Source organism: Argiope bruennichi, chromosome 9 (assembly GCF_947563725.1).
Source record: "Argiope bruennichi chromosome 9, qqArgBrue1.1, whole genome shotgun sequence".
NCBI classification, from domain to species: domain Eukaryota; kingdom Metazoa; phylum Arthropoda; class Arachnida; order Araneae; family Araneidae; genus Argiope; species Argiope bruennichi.
In genome coordinates, this window is record NC_079159.1 from 88,643,258 (window position 1) to 88,665,731 (window position 22,474).

General features: G+C 27.7%; 1 protein-coding gene across 3 annotated transcripts in view; it reads right to left on the reverse strand.

Annotated features, from left to right (window-relative positions):
* LOC129984809 (uncharacterized) overlaps window positions 1-22,474 on the reverse strand; it is a 99,636-nt gene that overhangs the window by 76,206 nt on the left and 956 nt on the right. The window contains exons 1-2 of one of the 3 annotated variants that reach the window (XM_056094771.1): window positions 22,198-22,398; window positions 1,776-2,065 (exon numbers count right to left, since the gene is read on the reverse strand). In XM_056094771.1, coding sequence (XP_055950746.1) covers window positions 1,776-2,065; window positions 22,198-22,211 — 304 coding nt within the window. In that variant the 5' untranslated portion in view covers window positions 22,212-22,398. Of the gene's footprint in view, window positions 1-1,775; window positions 2,066-9,800; window positions 10,009-22,197; window positions 22,399-22,474 lie in introns of those variants that run through there. The other 2 variants (XM_056094770.1, XM_056094772.1) reach the window with 2 other exon arrangements.

A 22,474-nucleotide genomic window follows, 5' to 3' on the forward strand; every position in this document is an offset into this window, starting at 1 on the left:
TGGTTCGTTGTTGTTAAGTAATGGTAGAGTTTTAAATCTTTGTTTCTTTATTTTTAAAAATAATTTATTTTTTAGGAATGTTTTTGAAAGACTTCTAATGTTTATGTATTAAAAATAAAACTGTGGACAATAAAAAGATTTTATCTCACTAATATTTTATATAAAAAACATTTTTATATTAACTTTTTTTAAGTTATTTTTTTACAGTGGCATAGTGGTTTCGTTGAATGTCAATGTTAAACAGGTTCTTACTTTATTTTGCACGTAATGCAGTGTTAAAACTTCTTATAAATTTTGATCTAAGGTTTTAATTAAATTTAATTAATGCTTAAATGTTTCATTGGTAAAAAACATGAAAATTCTATTCGAAGAAATACTACATACCAATTCTTCTAGACATGTTTCAGTATTGTAATCTGCATGTTTGTCAAAGCCTCACGCGTATTTTATACATATTTTGAATTTATATTTTTAAGTAGAAAATGAGGAAAACAATTTTGAATTCATCATATCACTTACATATGTTTGCGTAGATGTCAATGAATTGAGGCTCAGTTTTTTAAAACAGATTTCATTTATATTTACAATTAAATTTTAGATTGGTTTGTTTGATTTAATTATATTAAAATCCCTTTTAAAGTAACAAAAGAGGCTATTAAGGAATGAACCTTATAATTTCCAACATTAATCAGATGAAAAAAAAATGTTTCAACCAGACATTCTTCGTTCCGAATTTCCAAGCAGCAACATAAAGAGGACTTTTACTCTCAAAGTCACATTAAACGTGTATACACAATATAAGTTTAATCTAATTTTGAAGTAGATATCTCCCCTGTTTCCAAAACTGAGATCTTAACATCACCAAGTTACTGTGGTCCCAATTTCCATTTAGATTATATAATATTTTATTCGGAAGAAAGGAATCAATATATTGCCAAAAATAAATGTAAAACAATGTGATATCATTTTTTGTTGAATGAAATGGAATGGGAAGAATTTAAATTAGTTCCAGATATACAATAAGTAACGGCAATTTTAAGAATATGTGAAAGAGGAATGGGAAAGTACATGAGAGATTCTCAACTTGAGATGCGCAGTTCACTAATTTTATACAATTAAATTATTAATTTCTGATGCCGGACTGAAAAATATGAGAGAATGTTGAAAACATAAATAAAAGCAGAGATACATATTATTCAAAAAAAAAAAAAAATTCATTAAACAGCTGTACAATATTAGAAAAACATACAAAAGCAATGAATAGATTTGATTTTAAAATCTTAAAAATTGCGGGCGCCTATACAGAAACTATTTCTTTTCAAACTGAAATAACAATTCAACTTGTTTTTAGTAATTGTTCTTGTTCTTCTGCAAGTAAAAAAGAATTCATTACAAATAGTTATTTCGATCGGATGTCTTCGTTCCAGAAGTAAACCTTTCTGTCCTAATGGGAATGCATGTCCTGGAAACCATATTTCATTCCCTATTCGGTAAATAAATCCCATTTTCACATGGGTTATCATAGAAAGAAATTTTAAATTCCATTTTTACATAAAATTCAAATTTTTAATCATGCAAATGTCGGGTCAAGAAGGTTAAAATAACATGGCTTGATATCTATCTAATTTGATGCATAATAAAACCTTTGAAGAGACAATCATAAAAACTATACTAAGAGATTTGATTGAAATAAACCATTACCAAGCTGCACCAGCTGGTCATTAAAGGCTGCTAGAACACAATAAGATATATTTTTATAGGTATATCATATTTACCATTTGCATATATACTTTGTTCTAACAAGCCCAATCTCCTTTCGACCATCGCTACCGATCTGTTGACGAATTTTTCCAGTTCTGCTGATGAAATTCGAGGTATCCTCGATATGCGGTGCGATGGGGTGACTGGTTTGCCGTTCCCGATGCCATTGAAGAAGACTTGCCTTCTGTAGCGTCTCGGCTGATTTCCACGCTGAAATCTTCCAACATTGGTTAGGTTTCTATTTGAAGAGCTTAGATCAGCTGCGATAATGATAATGACTAAAATGAAATTAAAAGCATGCCACCTGAAAAGACATAATGAACAATTTAACTGTTATTTAGTAAGTAAAAATATCATAATCAAAGTATATTAAAACATTTCAAAATGAGTTTCTTTTTCGCAAACTTAAGTCAACATATAAGTTAATCCCTTAATAAGGACGGATTTCCCTTTTTTGATGTGCCAGCCAAGTTCGACACTTAAAACTATTTGGAATGCTCTATAAATTTTATGCTATTGCAATTTAAAATAGACTCTCTTTCATTTCGCTCAAATCGTTATTTCAAAGTTCATCAAAACTGATAGACTAGATTACAGTTAATAAGGTCATTGAAATTGCTAATTTAGTCATATTAATCAATTTGGATGAATTACACATAATGAAAGTATAATTAAAATAATATAAGTAAAAGTAACAAAGGCATTATTTTAAAATGAATTTGCACAGTAATGATACAGCATTCTGATTGTCAGTTACACTTCAAAGTTGCAAAATTAACTGGTTCCGAAAATTGATGAACTAGTCCGATTTTTAAGAATTGTTATTTTGGCAGGATTTTTTTTTCAATATTTCTCGAAATGGAGAAAATGAAAAGTGGCAGAGAGCAAGTAATCCTCTGCGATGTCTCGTGCGTTTTCATATGAAATAAAAATTATCTAAATCAGCTCATGACTAGGGAATTTAATTGCGGCTTTTCTCTATAGAAAATGCGCAACAAAGTTTGTTTTACTTCTTTTGGAAATTGAAAGTGAAGGAGAGCAAACGACCTTTGATGATAGATTTAGAAGTCATGAGCTTTCATACTAAACAAAATTGTCGAAATCGGACCAATGGTTGAGACTAGGTGATTGGTTCATTATTTTTTCTAATTATTTTAAATATAGAATTATATAAATATAAAATAGAAATATTTAAAAGCATTACGAACTCAAAAGAATTTCAGTAAAAAAATTAATTTTATTTATTAAGGTGTTTTACTAAGTTTAGGATGAAGTTTTTGAAAAATGCCCAAAAATAGTTATATTTTTTGAATATTTGGACAAAAAAGACTGAAGAAACATCTATGAAACCAAAATATACCATTTAAATGGCAAAAGTTTTTTTTAAAAAAATTGGGAAAAAAAAGGACTTTTTTTGGCTAAAAAGTGGTATGAAGCAAAAATCTTCTAGTTTAGAGATTTATTAAATAATTAGCATAAAATTTGAAGACAGTTTAAGAAATATATTATGTAGTTGCTGAACTAAAAACTAAGATGTATTCTTATCCACTGTTTAAATATCGGAGTTCGATTGATAAATAACACAAAATTTTCATTTTTTTTCACATTGTCAAGCACTAAAACAACTCCAAAATATTTCTAAATGAATAGATTATTTATTCCAAAATTCAGAAATTGAAGAATATATTGAGAAATTATAATGCCCAATTTCATCAAAAAATCTGCATTCGATTTTAATTTAAAGAGATTTTTCGAAAGAAAATTCTGTCAAAGATTAGAATAAGAAAATAACATTTAAAAATGTAAAATAGCCTTAAAATACATATAAATGGAAATAAAAAAATCAGTGTAACTTCCCAATCAATAATCTTAGAAACAAAATTCTAACTGATTTATAAAGAAACTTATTCAAACATTAAGAATAGTAAACAAAAAAAAATCATAATTTTTCAAAAAACCCACCTTAACTATCTTCTAAAAATCGAAAATAATTTAATAAATAAAATAAAACTAATAAAAAGACTAGAAATTCAAAAACATTTCAGCACAACTTAACTTTGACTTACTCTAATCTTTTATTAATTCTAACGAATTCAAATAATTTTATTGGAAAAGAAAACGATATTCAACAAAATAGAAAAGAAATTATGAATTTAATAAAAATATATAAAATAAATTTCTAATGCAAGAGAAAAATTAAATTAACAAAGAAACTTTTATACAGTAAATAAGCAATAGTTATAAACAGAAATGAAATTAATTATAATGCGTTGATCACTCATTACACGGTAAACAATATTCTTCAAATTTCGATTGACAGGGATCATTTTACGTTTTTACCTTCATCAAATGAAGCTGTGTTTTATCATTTAGTTCATATCAGTTTGTCTACTCACTTACTTGAATTTAGATGATGATTTTATGCACCGCAACTTGTATTTTGCAAAGATTTAATTGCAATTTCCTTTGAAGAATTTCAACATCAGAATTTCTGCATAAGAATTTTTTTTTTGTTCCCCAAGTATGATTTTTTCGTACATTATAAACCATTTTTTAAAAATTTCTTAGTTTTTCATTTAAATGGAAAAGTTTAGGAAGAAACAATTTCTTAAAAAGTAAAGGAATCATTGAAAAAAAAAAAAGAAATATTACAGTAATGAATAAAAATGGTCCTTTTAAAAATCCAAAAAGAGAAAATATCTTTCGAATGACGAAAGCGAAATAATCGTTTTAAAAAAATTGAGAATAAAAAATGTCATTTTAATAACAAAATCATAATTTTGTTAAAAATTTAGTTTAAAATAAAAAAATTATAAAATCTTTAAAGCGTTTTGATTATAAATTAAAAACATTATTAAATGCATTAAATAGAATTGTAAAACTCTTCAGTGTTCAATAAAATTTTCAATTAGGTATTTTTTTTTTCCAAAATCGTTTTGCTGACTAATTACAAATAAATAAAACTGTACAACTTCCAATTTTTTGAGAATGAATTCATAAATATGCATTACCTAGATAGTCATTTTGGCACAGGCATTAAAAATTTCCTCTATGAAGGAAAAGATGTCAGATTTCATTCAATTGCTCGTAACGAATTTTTTCAACAATTTCGTATAATCATTAAAGAAGAAAAAGTTGAAACTCTTATATGTTTGCAAAATTCGCCGAAGGGATCAATCTTTAGAAGGCTAAGTATTGGTTATTCTATGATTAGAGTACGCCTGTTCACAGTTCATATTACCAGTCAAAACATCAGATTTCCCACAATAATCCACTTTCCCTGATCTCACCCCATGTGATATTTCGTTGTATGAAGAATATAATTTTTTGACGATTACTGTATTTTCTTTATGTTAGGTATACAAAAAAGTAAAAAGAAGGTGAGCTAAAATCTGAGAATTAAAATAAAACTGTTGAGAATTTTCAATTTTATTTACATTAGTTTTAATCATATTCAGATCATTCAGATTTCGTTCACCAACATTGTGACCTTTTCGACAGGACTTATGATTTCTAAGCAAGAATTATTTAACTTTCGACAAATTTAAATAAATTATATTCGAGAGTTCTGCACTACATATCCTAGACTGAAACCCATTTTCAATTTTGTAATACGACATAAATGATGCACACATTAAATAATTAAACCAACTTATTTGACAAACAATTAATTTCCTTTTTGAATACAACGGAGTCTTATAAAGCAAATTAAGCTCATTATTCTTTATGATGACATATATCTAGTAATTATCCTTAATGACAGACGATAAAATTAATTTAAAGTAGTTGACCTGAAAACGCACACGATATTTCCTCACAATCTGCTATGTATGCATGCGGTTAAAGATTTTTCATATTTCTTTCCTAAAATGCTTTCATTTAATGAAAAGGCGGGATAATTTATAATGACACGCAAGATTCGAATAAAAGTAGAATTTTAATTAAAAAAGAAGTAAGAAGACTTCATGCTGAAAAGAAGAGGAGTAAAATAGACTTCATATAATTTAATCAATTTTTGTGAAACACATTTTTGAGTAATTATTTAGTTTATAAAAAGAAATTTCTACTTTATGAAAGCTATTGTGCTGCTAATTATAATTTCAAATTATTAAAATTTTCGATGCCAATATTCTTGCAAAATTAATTAAAACATCTTATATTATAAAGAGATCACTTTAACATTATATATTTAAAAAGTTTGACAAAAGGGTATGTAAATTTTTATCTTTTTTTTTTTTTTCATGGGCTATGCTAAAGCTAAAATCCTACTGTTTCGTACAAACTGAAAGTAAGAGCGCTTTTATTTATTTATATATTCTCAAACATAATCAACAAAAAAGAAAAAATCGAGAACAAAGATATTGGTAAAAAAAATCATTTTAAAATTTTTTTAATTCATTTTTATTTGAATGCAAATATTAAAGATAATTCTTGATCATATACTATATATCAAGTTGATCTCGATAATTTAATTTGGAAATCCATTGCCTATCTCGCAAGAGTCAAATAAGTATGAATATAATGACAGGCAATGTGTAATTAGGTGTTAGATAGAATGCATAATTACATTTGTCAGATGACTATGACATCACAGTCACGAGCTAACTCTTTTATAAAATTTATTTCAAAAATAAAAATATTTTCCAAAATTGTGTTAATTTTTATAATTATTATCCAACTTTAAAAAAATGAACGTTTTTGAAGTAATTTTGTAATTGCAGCAACTAAAATGTTTGAAACTGTGATAAATTTAAATTCCAAATAATGTACAAGAAAATATAATAAAGAACATTCTAAGCTATATCAAAATGGCGATTTAATATAAGTTAACAAGGCATTGATACTGTTTGTCAAGAATTTATTATTATAGAATTTAGATATTTCTAGATATATAGAATTTGTTAATATAGAATTTCTAGATATTATGGAATCACAGTCTCCACTAATAATAGAAGAGAATGCTTGTCTATGAATGACTATCTGCTTAGACCTAACTGTCCAGGGCTTTATTTACAATATTTAGCACATATACACTTTTAAGAGTAAAAATATTCCCCATAAAGTCATCTTTTCAAAAAAAAAAATTAGAATTTTAATTAATTGGATATTATTCGAGATCTTGACTGATTTCCGAGAGAATTTCGGAAAATGTTACAGCACAAAAATGACTTATGTCATTTTAAAATCTCAATAAAAAAATATGTTTAGTTATACTAAATTAATTGCCATGCAACTTTTTATAAATTTTGGGAATTTTTTGAATATTTTTTGCATATTTTTCAACAATAGTTTTGAGCGTTGTGCTGAAACTCAAATTCTTTTCATTGTTTTATGTAATATTTAATCGTTTGGCTCTTTTGTTAAAAGTAGAGGTACATATTCTGTAAATATCAGTGTAGTTTCATAAAAAACAGGGAAGTAAAAATAACGTATCACGAATGTTAGAAGACAATAGAATATAATAGTTATGTTTTCAATAGTATACGATGTCATGAGATTTGACTCCATTTAGATAGTTCCTACGCTCAAATAAATAAAACAGGGATAAGGCTATTAGAATCTTTATAGTTTTAGCTTTAATATATATAACAATTTGATGGTTAGAAGATCGTTGTTGAAGAAATCCTGAACTTCAAGTTAAACATATGATATTAATTGAAGAAAACAAGACAAATATTCCCGATGAACCAGCTGGTCACCAAAGGCAGCTAGTATAATTTAAAAATTAAGATTCGTTATTGGGGTAGATTTCCAGGGTAGATTTTGTCTCAAATATTTACAGTAAAATTCTTGAAAAATCAACCGAAATTGATGTTTGATCTTCATTAGCTGTTTGAACGCCATCGGGCTAGTTTAGTGATTGAGATAAAATATTTTCAATCACTTAATTAAAATATTTCTAATATTTTTTATAAAATTTTATGAAATATCAGTATCCTTTGAATACAGAAATTCTGTGGAGAATAGATTACTTATTATTTTATTCAATTTTATACATGAATTCGAAGTGAAATATTATGACAAAAATGAAATGAAGAAAATAAAATTTAAAATCAAAAATAAAAGTGTTGACAAATTTCTTATGGTCAATAACTAAAACTTTTACAATTCTTAAAGTGAATCAAAATTTATTTGATACTTCTCGTGCCATTTTGGCTTTTTTGTATATACATCAGTTTTAAGCAATATCTCGTTTTTATTGAACGCTTATTGTATTTTAATTATAATATTAAACAAGAAAGGAATTTAAAATTCGTGTTTTACATTATTATAACCTATCCATTATGAAGAAAAAAAATTAACCTAGAGATAAAATCTATTCTGTGAAACCCATATTCATTTTCATTATAATAAGGAATAATTTAAAACTTGAATAATTTGCTTTATGTTAGCATTTTATAAAAGTAAAGACTTATTTTTCAGTCAATATTAAAAATTTCAAAACAGTTACAAAATGAGCTGGAAAGTTATTACCATCAGTTATTAGTTAATTTACCATTGAGTTATTTTCACTTTGAAATCTGATGCAGGAAACTTAAAAAATAAATTTTAAAAAATGAATAAAAATTTTAAAATAGGACATGGGTGGTTAATTCAAAGTCAATTTTTTTTAATTCGAAATTTTTAATTCAAGTAGCATTTGCCTTTTAACTACTAAATATTTTCCATCTTTTGAAATCGCTGACATTTTGGAATTTCAGGTCAAACTGCAAAGATAAAATTATTCTAATTCTTGCAAAGCATACTTAAGTTTTTTTCCAGATAATTTTTAAACATTTCGTCAGTTAAGAAATTGCAAAAGATACGAGTTTTTTAATTATAACTAAGAGTATGGTACTATTCATGAAAAAGAAAATGAAAGTTAATTAGTTTTATGATATTCTGAATAAAATGCATTAATTTATTTTATTCTTTAATTTCAAAACAAATTTTCCTCCATTGATATTAAAGAGTAAATAACAAACAATAATAAATACAAATATTTAAAAGGAAATTACATAGGAAGTATAAATTATAGGAATTATAAAGGAAATATTTTAAAGGACTGGCATTCCAATATTATTCAGAAAATATATTTTCGAAAGAAATCGTTTGATGACAATGCAAGAAGCGAAAACATATTGCCGGAACTATATAGACAATTTTTTTAAAAAAATTATTCCATTCAAATAATTTATAATTCAGTGTGTTATCTTATTTTTATTTAAGGAGATAAATTGAAATTATATCAAATGCAGTTTATAAATATACTTTAGTTTATCAAATGAATATTTAAAGTTTTTAAATAAGGATTTATTTTTATTCATTTTCTTAAAAATCAATTTTTTTTTTTTGTTCTTATACTTTTATACTTATTCTTACTCTTCTTTACTTTTATTCTTATTCTTTTTTCTCTCGGTTACATTGCTACGTTTGTAAATAAAAAAAAATCCAAAATAATCTAAGATAAAAAAAAATTAAGCAAAGTTCTTTTTTGAAATATTCATTTATAGAATCTATATAGAAATTGCACAAAATAAATTCAAAATAAAATTAATATATCGGAATCAAATCAATTATGTAATTAGTATGTTTTTTTCTTTTTCTAAATATTGGGAATAATTTAATTCGAATGAAATAAACAGTTTTGTAAAAACATGGAAAAAGGCGACATATAAGCAGAGAAGTTTTAACTTTTTATTAAATGTAGATAACGATTAAATAAATGAATCTGAATTCGAAAAAAACGTATTCGGTAAATTTTGAATTATTCAGATTTAAAAAAAAAAAATTAATATTTTCTATTCACCTTGTATTGTATTTAAATTAATATTAATATTCGCCTTGTGTTATATCAATATTAATATTCGCCTTAAATTCTATTTAAATGCAGAACATTTTTTTATAAACAAAATAAGTTATCAATATTTAGAAATATTAAACAAAACAAAAATAATAATCGAAATTTGTAAAAAGACAACTTTATCTTGTATATAATAAAAGCTAAAAATCTGAAATTTACTGTTTTGAACAACATTTTTTTAAAAAGAACATCTCACCTGATCTGTTTGTGACTAAAAATCCCGCACCGCATGTCTCAAAAATTTCCAATTGAATGCATTGACTACTTCGAGTATCTCATTCAAGTTAATCAAAGCTCAGTCCACTCTCCAAACCAAGAGCATCTCCTGAACGGGAAAAAAAGAGCGCACTCGCGTGTCAATAGGGTTAAAGAACGTGCCCAGGAAAGAAAAAAGAATGCTTTCCCAACAGATCATTCTTATCAGAGGAATCGCCGTTTTGCATCTTCCATGTGGGAAAAAAAAGAGCCGGCCCGTTAGGGGGCGCTGCTGTAAATAGACAAGTTCAGTAACCCACTGACCCAGCGATTGTTGCGTAGAAAATATTATTAAAAGAAAACAGACACAAAACAAGAAGATTTCAATTTCTCAGTTGACTCGGTTTATAAAAGAAAGGGGAAGACCTGCATCGAAAGCGCGTGAGAAAACAATAAAATACTTGCCAACGTCGATTGAGCGAATGCATTTGAATGCTTTAGAAAGGAGTTATGGGCTATAAATTATATGGATAGCATGAGGCGCTGTCTTTGGCTTGTTGAGACAATGCTTCTAGTGAGAATTTGGCGACTCTGACACATGATTTGCCGTATCATTCTTGTTGTAAGTCAGTTGTTTCAGTCTCCAGTTAAGAATTTGGAGCGGAAACTTCACGTATTTTGCAGGAAAAAAATGTTAAAAATGCTGCAGCAGTTGCATTCGAATCAATGTCAAACTAAGGGCAAGTCCGAGGTTAAAAATTGTCTTTTTTATACAATATCCCAGAAAAAGACACTGACAATGGAAGTCAAGCATATATTGTTTATTTTTCATGGAAGAATTTTCAAATATAAAGGGATTTTCTGTATCAGTAGGGATTAAAAATAACTCAAGTATCATAAAGCATTTTTCTATTTTATTACGATTTTATAAAATATATATAAAAAAAGAAATTCTAAAATATTCTTTTGTTTCTACTATGGAGATATCTGTAAATGATTATAAGGTTTATGTTTCGCCGTTATATTTTTAGTATCTAGTCTTTTCTTTTGCACAAGTAAAAATTGAATCCTTGATCATAAAATACACATTAAATGTGTTCCACTTATTGAATTCTTAAACTCATTGCGAAAAAATGCCTGTAGATGTTGAACTATAACATCAGGTAAATTTACTCCCCTACGTGCACCAAAAACACTAATTTAATTTAAATCGACAGGAAAATTTACTGAAGCTTTAAAGAATAATTTGATGCAATTATGTTGTGCAACTGGAATCTGCAAAAGCTTTATAAATTTTGAGATTACGATTGTAAACTGCACGTATGTAGTTTGCATTGCAAATTTGTACCAGTTGATAAAGTTTGATAATAAAAATATTTATGGGGAAAAATATCTTTGAATTATTTAAAAAAATTGCAGAATAATGTTTGAAATAGATGAGGCTTAAGAATTGTTTTTAGAACTCATGGAAATTAATGGGAATATAATTATTTCAAAGGAAGATAATTATTTTTACTTTCTCGTATAAGTAATATAGAGAAAGTAAAAATAATAATCAAAAATTCGAACTTTAGATTTTGACGAAACTTCACGTATTAGACCTCCTCGAATTAAAAAAAAAAAAAAAATGCGACACATTTTTGGAAAATATCCATCTGTTAGTGACAAAGATAAAAACGCTTTGAGCTAGATGGTTGAAATTTGGTATACGATCTTCACACCAAATTTGTAGATTTATATCAAATTTTAAGTAAAATCTACTCAGAGGAAGTCCCATCTGCCCGGCTGTTCGAATATAAGTTAACACCGTAACTATAAAACGAAGAGAGCTATGTAGATAAAATTCGGTACACAGATTTAATATTTATAGCGAAGACACCTGACAAATTTTGAACCAAATGCAATTAAGAGTTGGCTGTCTGTCAGCTTGTAATCTGAGCGACAAGAAAATGCGATGATTCCAAAAGCAAAATTCAACTAAGGAAAAAAAAAAAAAAAAAAAAAAAGCAGTTGAGCAAAATTTAACAAAAGGTTGACTGTCTGGCCATCTGTACCTTTAGAAACATGTAAATACGTTAACTCAAAAACGGAGTGACTCAAATATATCAAATTTGGTATGGGATTTTATGACTACAAATGCAGTTTTGTCAAATTTTAGTTTCCATCTGTTGAGAAAAGCGTGTCTAAAATTCGATTTTTGGATACTATTAACCAGGAGTTAATCGCCAAATAACTTGCCAAGGGTGACGCAATAGATTCAGTAAAAAAAGTTTTTCTTAAAGTTAATATTTTTCAACTATTGTGTACCAATGCCATGCAAGGCATTCTATGACGTAATAAATTTATTAGAGTGCATGCGAGAAAGTTTTATAGAGACCACTCCCTCTGGTTATTATCTTATCTTTATTTTCTTGGTTTTATTATTAATATAGAACAAAAACTTTTTTTAGTACTAAAAAGGTTCTAAAAATTTCTCCACCCAACTTCTTTGCGTTTTTAAAAAATAATTACAATTATTTTTCTTTTTTTCATTGTTTGTAAATATCAAAAATGATAAAACAACTAAGAAAAACTTTTCTTTTGCACAGGTAAATACAGAATCATTGATCACATGATACACATAAACTGCGCTCCACTTATTGAATTCTAAAGCTCATTGCGCATAGGGACATGTAGATGATGGCCTGTGACGTCAAGTAAATTTACTCCACTGCGTACAAAGATTTGAAAACTTTCATATCCTTCTAATTTTTATTTCTACTATTTTTTGTAAATTAAATTTAGTTCATAGATTTCTTAATTTTGAAAGGAATAGTCTTCGTCATGTAAATTACATATTACCCGTTTAAATGTTTCCCCTTTTAATGATCTTATTAGATGCCACTTTCGGTTTCAGATATATGCTGCCTTTTTGATGAAATTATGAATCATCAGGATAACAGTTTTTATGTAGTATTTATATGTAATTTTTATATTCAATTATAGCATTTATTTTTCAGATCAGAGAAATATCAAAATCTTGAAATTGAAAATAAAAAAGTTCAATTCATGCAAGATATTGAAGGTAAAATGTATATTCAGTTTCATCCAGAGAAGGATAATATGTCTGTAATTATTTTGTACAAAAAATGCAAATCTAATATATAAAAATGAATTTTCGTTTGTTCGTATTTTATGCAATGCCGTACTATTCATCCAATTACAATTAGACTTTGCCAAATTATTGCTTGCACTTGCGCGATGGTTATAGGAATTGTACAATTATTATATCTAAAGTTTAAAAAAAATAGAATAAATATTGTTTATACTTCACCTTTATATATTATTCAGTTTTAATGAATTTGTTCACTGTCGCAAGGAAATAAATATTCTTTCTATCATTGCTACTTAAAAAAGATAACTATTTCAAATTTCAAACGATATTTCCAAAATTATTTCTTCTTCGGCAGCAACGCGTTTACTATTAAATAAAAATGCTTTTGCAATGTTAGCGTACGAAAGACTCGCACATTTCAAACCGCAAGTCCCTAAATGTATGTCACGAATGAAATGAAATTTCTTTTTCTCTGACAGGATGACTCCACTTTCTTACATAACCCTTACTTTATAAATCTCATTTTACTGCTTCACACATCAGTGAAGATTCATTTCAGTTAGCTTCAGATAACAAGATGGAGAAGGGAACTGATGCGAGAATGTTATTTCCATTTCACCCAGTTAAAAAAGTTTTATGAGCTCAGGCAGCCTGAACACTTTTTCTTAACTGTACAAGAAAATCTTTCAGGGTTATCGTCCTCATATGAAAATAGAACCCGTTGAAACAATGGAACAAAATGCGAATTATTTTTACCTTCGAACACTAAAGCGATCACGTATTATCGCAAAATTCGTTTATTTTGTTCTATAGAAATTATTTTTGTCTGTGAATGTTCAGGCCAAACGATATTTTTATTTAGTAATTGTTCGTATTTCCAGCTCGTTATTATCCTGTCGTATTTTTAAACAAATAATCGAATTTCTTTCTTATTAGGTAATTCTTTTCAGTAAGAATTATAAACGATCAATTTTATTTGGTAAATATATCACTATTCTCCAAACTTGGACAAATTGTTCTTTAAAACAAACCAATTAAAAGTTCTACGAAAGGAAACTTGCTTCAATGCATCATAAAAACATTCTTATGTTTCATTTCCTCTTAAGGAAGTTAATTGTCAGACGATTTTCCCTCTAGTTAACAAAAGCGCTTTATTTTAGAATACATTAAGGCTAAACTATTTTAAGAAAAAAAATCTAATTGCAAGACGCTTTAGTCTCAAAATACATAAACCCGGAAAATATTTAGCATAAAATTTAAATAATTTGAAAAAAATAAGAACAATTAGTAAGTTGTCTTGAATTATCTATTAACTAAGGTAATATACTGAGTATCCAATTAAAACTAATTGGAGAAAAATTCTTAAAATTCAAATTTAATTATTTTAAATACAAGTACTATAAATAGACATTTCTGAAGCAATTGGCTACTATACCATTGTAAAGTGTACACTTTATATATAAACTTTATCGACAAAATAATGGCATTTTTTTATAGTTGAAGTATCGTAGTCGAAAGATAAATAACATCTCCTTCATTGCTTGCATTTCTTTCAAAAAAAAAAAAAAAACTTAAAGCTCTGTGACATGAATCCTTTTTTTTTTACTCTTCAAGATATGTTAACGAATTACAAAATCGGATTGGCGCATCTTCTTTGATTAACATCATAATAGCATAACTATTGTGAAATAAAAATTAACTCAGACAGCTTTTACATTCGTTGTTTGATATATCTCTACTACTGATAAAAGAGGATGCCATTATATAAGTGTTGGAGCATAGCAGAGCAAACTACTGGTCCTTGAATATAGAATTTGGTCTAAATAAGCTTTAAAGGATGAGAACGTGCACTTTGAAGGGTTTTCTTTTTTAATTTCAATTCATTATACAGTTACCGATCAGCCTACTTCCGATTCAAAACTCAAATCCCCGCGATGTGAACATGCTTTGTTCATATCTATAATATCTAAATATTGAGTCAATTTTTCACGTTTAGCCGACAGTAGCTTTTCTTTTCAAATTGGCAGATTTTCGCTTAGTCTTTCTTTATCTGATATGACTGGAAATCCCAGTACCATTTTAAAAACAATGCAGTATTAACATGTGTATTGCTTAAATATGCAGATGATTGCTAGCAGACAGAAAAATTTCCGTTACTCATATAAAGCAAGCAAATCGCGCTACTACTCATTAGTTGTTGTTGTTTATAATGGCACTTGCCATGCACAAGCTCGCTGACGAAGTCAGCGATTTTAAGCCAAGGGAGCGTCTCTTGTTTTAGTAGCGCCAACTAGGGCCAAGAGTACGTCTTAGCTACTCACACATCTCATTCGCTTGCACAACCCCTTTTTACAGGGGGGCACATTCACACATCTCACAGATAGAACGGAGGAAGAACAACCATGCTCGTACCGGGACTCGAACCCAGGACGCCCAGAACACGGCGAAGACGCGCTGCCCCTATGCTAGGACGCCGGCACTATTCATTAGTGTTGCCATAAACGGTTTGTCTAAGCTTAGAATTAACAAATAATAGTGTTTAAAATCATTTGGTACTAATTAAAACCTTACTTTTCCTTTTTTTTTTGTCACTATTTCACTATCAAGTGCAATATAAATACTTACTACGACGTAATAATAATTTTTTATTGAATATTTCAAGTTTAGTTTAGCTATATTAACGTCCCGTTTAAAGCAACACTAAGGTTATTTTGGGATGGACTTCGTAATGTTGAAACACAGTCAGATGACTAGAACGACACCTGAGCCAGCAATTTTCATCTGTTCACTAAATTTTGCATAATTTCAATAATGCGTTCCATTTTCGCAATGGAATTCAAGTGGAAATGAAATGAGCTTCAAATGAACAGTGAAAACAAATCGTTTCCATTGGCTCGGCAAATATTTAATTCCATGATTTTTCCCATTGGTGGAAGAAAGAAAGAATGATTCTATTTATTACTTATACAATTTGCATTACGAATAAGAAAGTCACAAGATAAAATGCTATCTAGATGCTATTTAAAATGCTATCTATTTTCATCTAAATGCTAGATGAAAATAGAATAGCTGCGTTTTTAATGGTATTATGATGTCATAGAGCTTGAATCCGTTAGGAAGTTAATACGTTAAATGGAAGCAATTTTAAGGCTATTAAAATGGCACTGCCCAAATTTGTCACAAAAAGTGCTAAAAAATATTTTGTTGAGGGAATCGTGAACATCGAGTTATGCATTAGAATTTTAAGTAAAATTAACACAGCCAAAATTTCCGGTGAATTAGTTGGTCGTCATTGGCAGTTGGGTCATTTATTATTTGTAAGTATAAACATATTATTGTATAGTTACTGCAGTTTTACTAAAATCATATAATTGTCTATGTCTACAATTCGAAAAAAAAAAAATAACCTAATGTAAGTAAATAAAAACCTTAAAATAATAATATAAAAAAAAAAAAACTTTAAAAACTTAACTTGTTTGTAATCATAAATAAATCTTTAGGAAACAAAAACATTTTAACTTAAGATAAGCAAAAATAGTAGCATTTTATTTACAGTCAAAGTATGATAAATAGAAACGTATGTAAAAAAATATTAAACTAAAATAGAATTCCAAAGATTTCTTTATATGTACGTAACCTATATAAGAAACAATCATTGCCACTAAGGGAATAGAAACTCCTTTCTAATTATAAATAGGAAAAAAACCTAAAGCGCTAATATAAATATAAAATGACAATTTCTTGGATTCAAACAATCAGGTTTAAATTTAATTGAATTTTGAAATTAAAATAATTAAAACTGAGAATAGCTTCCGGTTTCCGAAAGAAATTTTTTGAAATTAATATAAACATTGAACTTGCTAAGTTCCGATTTTCTCATATGTTATATTAATAACACCAGTTTTTAAAAGTAATTTCTATTTCATTTGAAAATTCTTGAAAATAAAGTGGAAAAAAATCTGACATAATTCCAAATAATTAAGAATATTAACACACATTTATGCACGAGAGCGTATTCAGATTTTGAAATAGTAGCATTAACAAGGCAAATATATATATATATAACTTCTCAAAAATCTGCTAAAAAGGAATTTATGGTTTCACTACAGGAGTCCACAAAATTATTTGTTTCCGTTCACAACAGGCAAATAGAAACATTGCAATTCATAAAGCACGATGTCCTCTAAGCAAGCTAAATTCAATTTTTAAATAAAACTGATTTTTAAAATACATTTTTATTATTAATTTTATAATTAGCAAGAAATAGTAATTTTTACAATTATCTTCTACATTTTCATCTTTCAATTTTAATTCATTATAGTAAATCATGGAATCTTGAAATGAAGTTCTCAAATTCACTAACAGATGACGCCAATCGTGAGGAACCAAAAATAAATTTAATATATTATTGATAATTAAATCCTGAAAATATCAAAATAATTTATTGTCTTAAAAAAAAGTACAAATAGAAAACATTTCTAACACATCAGGAAATGAATAAAAATCGAATAAGAAATTTTATTTTTATATCGATAAAAGAAGTCAAATGAAACAAAAGTGCGTAAATTTTTTTAAAGGCTTTATTCTCTACGAATTAAAAATATTCGTATTCATAAGAACTGAAAGTTCAGCTTGATCAATAAAAACAATGTACAAATATAATAAATTTTCTCGAAAGTCATTCTTTTGTTAAAAGATTAGAACAAAAATTCTATTTATAAATAGGTAATGAATAATTTTAGTAAGAGAATTGCGTATGGAATATAAAGAATTTCTACAAGTTGTGCATCTATTCAATAAATTCTGTTCAACAATTTTACCGATGCTGTCTTACGAGAATTATTCTTATCCAAAAATTTCAATAATTTTACTCTCGTATATGAAGTATAGAGAAAATATTGCAGTCATCAAAAAATTCGAACTTGAAAATGTTAACGAATCTCCACGTTTTAGATCTCTCTGAATTCGAAAACCCTATTTTTGTTACTACGCCTGCCTATTTATTCGTCCGTCTATCAAGATAACTCAAAAACGTTTTGATCTAAACGGATGAAATTTGGTATACGGTCTTTGCACTAAATGTGTAGATTTCTATCAAATTTTGAGCAAAATCTATTCTGAGGAAATCTGTCTGTCCGTCCCTTTGAATCTAAATTACACGATAACTACAAAACGAAGAGAGCTAGATGGATAAAATTCGGTACACATATTTAACATTTATAGTGCAGGCACCTATCAAATTTTGAGATTTGATTTAACACTTTCAGATACTGTGGGCATTTCGGCTACTCATGCCAGGGTTTAATTGCCTAAAATGCTCACCCAGGTTCACAAGATAGATTCAGTAAAAATGCTTACATCCAACTAAAGGTTAATATTTCCTAATTATTGTACGTAAATGCCATGCAAATCGTTTTTCTGGATAACAACTTTATTACCGTACCTTAGAGTAGGCGAGAAAGTTTTGTAGAAACCACTCCCATTGGTTTTTACTAATAATACATAATCCCATTATAAATGTTCGACAATGCTCTACTATCTGCTATAATATCGCCGATATAATTAATTTCTGAATGAATTTTTTTTTTCTAAAGTGGAATTTGGGAATTAGATTTATATTTATCGATTCAGAGAGTAAGAAATCCAGAATTTGGACTGCACCTGGATAATAATTATTTTTACTTTATGTGAAACTGATATTTCATCGGTATACTGCTGAAAGTGACCAGTAAAAGAAAGACAAACGAATTAACGTGTTATTTTTATTTTAAAATATCATCTCAATAACAAAAAATTGCGCATACTAATATTAGAGCAATATATATTGAATAAAGATGATACACTGATATTACAAGCAATTTGGTTTATAATTTGTTAGAAATACAGCCTTGAACTCACATTTTTTTTTTTTCTAACAGGGGATGATCTGAAACATAAAATCTCGAAGTACAATTCGTAGATGATTACATTCCATTCCTTTATGCATACGAGAAAGTAATGATACTCGGTGCAGAACTTCTTAGAAACTTGACATAACTTGTTGATTCATTGATTGCCATGAATCCTGCCTGTAATTCGGGCCACTATCTAATAAGATGCTTACTTCTTCACTATTTCTTAATTGTAGTAGAGAATATCTAATTAGATATTAGGTGCTGAATCACAGGGAATTCACACGGTGAACAATGGGATAAAACAAGGAGATATGAACTAAACATAACGTGCGCTAGTCTCACTAAATTCTATACTGAATAACAACTTGCTGTCAGCTAAATATGGGTGTCATGTCACTCAATGTATTAAAAGATGCTGATTTTTTTATATATATAATTTATGTGTTAGAAATTCGAAGCTCTCAATAATGACCAAGCATACTTTGTGGTTAAAATAGTGATTGACGTCCTTGAAGGGAAATTCTAATAAACACTAAGCAGTAAAATGAATTTTGTTTTGAACCACCCCTATTATTTTTACATAAATTTTGGATTTAGGTTCTAGGCGTTGTACATATGGCCCTTCTTTTCTTAACCCTTTAAAGGGCCATTTTTTTCTAGTCATATTATGTTAAAATATTTTTAGGCTTGAAATTAGAATAAGAAAAGGGATTCATTTTGCTTATTAGATAAATTTAAATTAATTAATTTGGTTAATTAATAATTAAGTAACAAATCAAGACACATCATTTTGTGTAAGATAAAGAACTGAAGCATCTAAGTTTCTGTCTTTGTAAAAAAAAATTGTCAAAACTGATGCCAACCTACATAATTTCATACAAAGATTGATAAATTTGGTGGGAAGCATACTTCCCACGGCCCTAGAAAGTGTTAATTGGTCAATTTATTTAATGATTACGACTCATATATAACTTCATTTATGTGTAAATGTTTATTTTATAATAATTTTTATTATTTTAGTAAATTTCTAGAAATATATACGCTTTTATATATCACGGCTTTGCGGCATTTATGTCTGTACACAATTTTATCTAAGCAGACGCTTTGTGCCTGTAAAAATTGTGATAACAAAGCATAGATAATGAAGTATATAGGAACCGGAACGAAAAACACTTTATAAAAAATAAATAGTTTATAATTAGTAGTATTTGTATTTTTTACAAATTTATTACATAATTAGGTTAACAGCATTTATAAATCGTTCTTCCCACACCCCTCTCACTCAAACCATCTTCCTTAGATAGCTATCTGGTTGGAAATTCGACACTATTTTGAATCGCAGTTGCTTTTCTCAGAATTTATTACAAAATAAATAATAGCTAGGAATTTAGATTTAATTTACGATTAATCAAACTCCCGATTAAAGAAACAAGTTAAACAACCATTAAAAGGCCAAGTTTGTTGTGTCTTCCAATCACTCAAATACTAATAGATACCTACTAATAGTATAAAATAAAGTGATTACATAATCTATCTCCATTTATATATAATGGTAACTAACGCGGAACAGAAATCATTCTTATTACTTATCGTAGAACGGCAACAGTTAAATGTAAACAAACCAGCGTAAGAATTTTAGATTGTTTCTTTAACGTTTCTATATTCAATGCGTTGCTTAGCTAATTAATTGAGATGCAAAATATGATTACAAATGTTCGGTTAATGGTTCGCCTATCACCAAAAAATCCATTCAATCATAGGGAAGAAGATATAGAAGAAATCAAGAAATGAATTTCAAACAAAAAAATTGAATAGAGCATGAAAATAGATTCAACAGTGGCCAGATGGGTAGTCGCTACGATTTACTTATGAATATTGATATTTATATATCCCAAAACACTTTTTACAAAAATAATCATAGTATTATCATAATATTTAAAGAATTACTTTTTTAATGGTATCCATTCAATTTCCGTACAATGTTTTAATATTTTTAATTTATTTAATACACAATATTTTTAAAAATTATGATGGAATTCGATTTGATTTAGTGGAGTTTTGTGGAGCAAAAACCATTCTTGATTATGCTTCACCGTGTATGGTATTATATGAGGGAATTCACACTCATCCATTAAAATATTTAATCGCGTGCTTTTGTCAATTAATATCTCCATAGTAGGACTTTCATTTCTTAATTTATACTATTATTAATTTCTTAATCTTTCTCCTTTGCATTAAAATGATTTTACGTTTTTCAGTCATGTAAAATACCAAGATGAATTTTTTAAAAGTTCATTCCGCATTAATCATCTAATGAATCAATCTGAAATACTAAGATGAATTTTTTAAAAGTTCATTCCGCATTAATCATCTAATGAATCAATCTGAAATACTAAGATGAATTTTTTAAAAATTCATTACGTATTAATCATTAAACAGCTAAAAAAATCAATAATCTGAGCGAACAAGCTGGCCGCCAAAGGCGGCTAGTATAAATTATATGGTTTAACAGTGAGTCATTCATTTTCTTCTAATATGTTTAAACAGAAATACATCATAAAGTGTATTGGTATCATAAATTCAGTCCATTGACATATTTTCTGATGAAGAAAATGAAATTAAAAAAGGAAAAGGCATTTTTGAGCAACAATGATAGAATTTAAAAAGCTAAAAAAAAAAAAAAAAAAAAAAAAAATAGCGAAAATAGATTAAATCTTAGATGCGGCATAAGTGTATAAAATTAGTATTAAAATGATCCTTTAGAAATGGTAATAAAAGAAATAAAAATCAGAAAATGGAAGAAAGATTTTGCAAATATAGAAACAAGTATTGAGAGGTATCAAAATACTAAAATATTTTTCTTGCTTTTAACTATTCCTTTCATTGAATAAATAAGAGACTAATAAAAATTCTTCTGATTAGTTTAGCTTAAAAGACATTGATGCAAAAATCGAATTTTTTAATCATTTTTATTTCCTAAAGAGTTTCCGAATACCATTCTTTTGAAATTATTTATTAATTTAATTTTTAATGCTTATTTCCTCCTACGTATCATTTTGTTCGTTTCATTCTTTTTCTGTCTTTTCTTTTAAAAAAAAGTAAGGAATGAAAATTTTCAATGAATAAAGCTACTTGCAATGTAGAAAATTAAAATTTTCGCAAAAATCACTTTAAGGTGTCTCAATTTATTTAGGTTATGAGGCCCCCTTAGATCTCAAGGCACGAGGCGATTGCCTCAAACACATATGCAAAAAAAACCTCCATTGATTGCAAAACTTTCATTTAAAGAGGTGACATTTTAAAACAACAAGAGCATATTGATCCATTTTTTTTTTCTTTCGACTTTCGATAATAAACCGACGAATCGTAAAAAGAAATCGTCTGCAAAATTTCTCTACATATTTACTTACCAGTTCCAGTCCATTTCCGTCTCCCAAAGCCAGCACAACAGCACTTCGCACCAAATGTGCGAATTTTAGAGCACATCGTGTCCATTTCGTTTAAGCAAAGAAGGCTAAGAATATACATACAATTAGGTTCTAACTACATGCCTGTCTTTTAATCGCGCAGCGCATCGTGTTCGAATCGCTCTTGTCCCCAATTCAAGTGTCGGAAGTCGAGAAACAAATCTATTGTTGGGTCGCCGAGAACTTCGAGAATCGTGACTTCGAACTAACTGAGGATGGA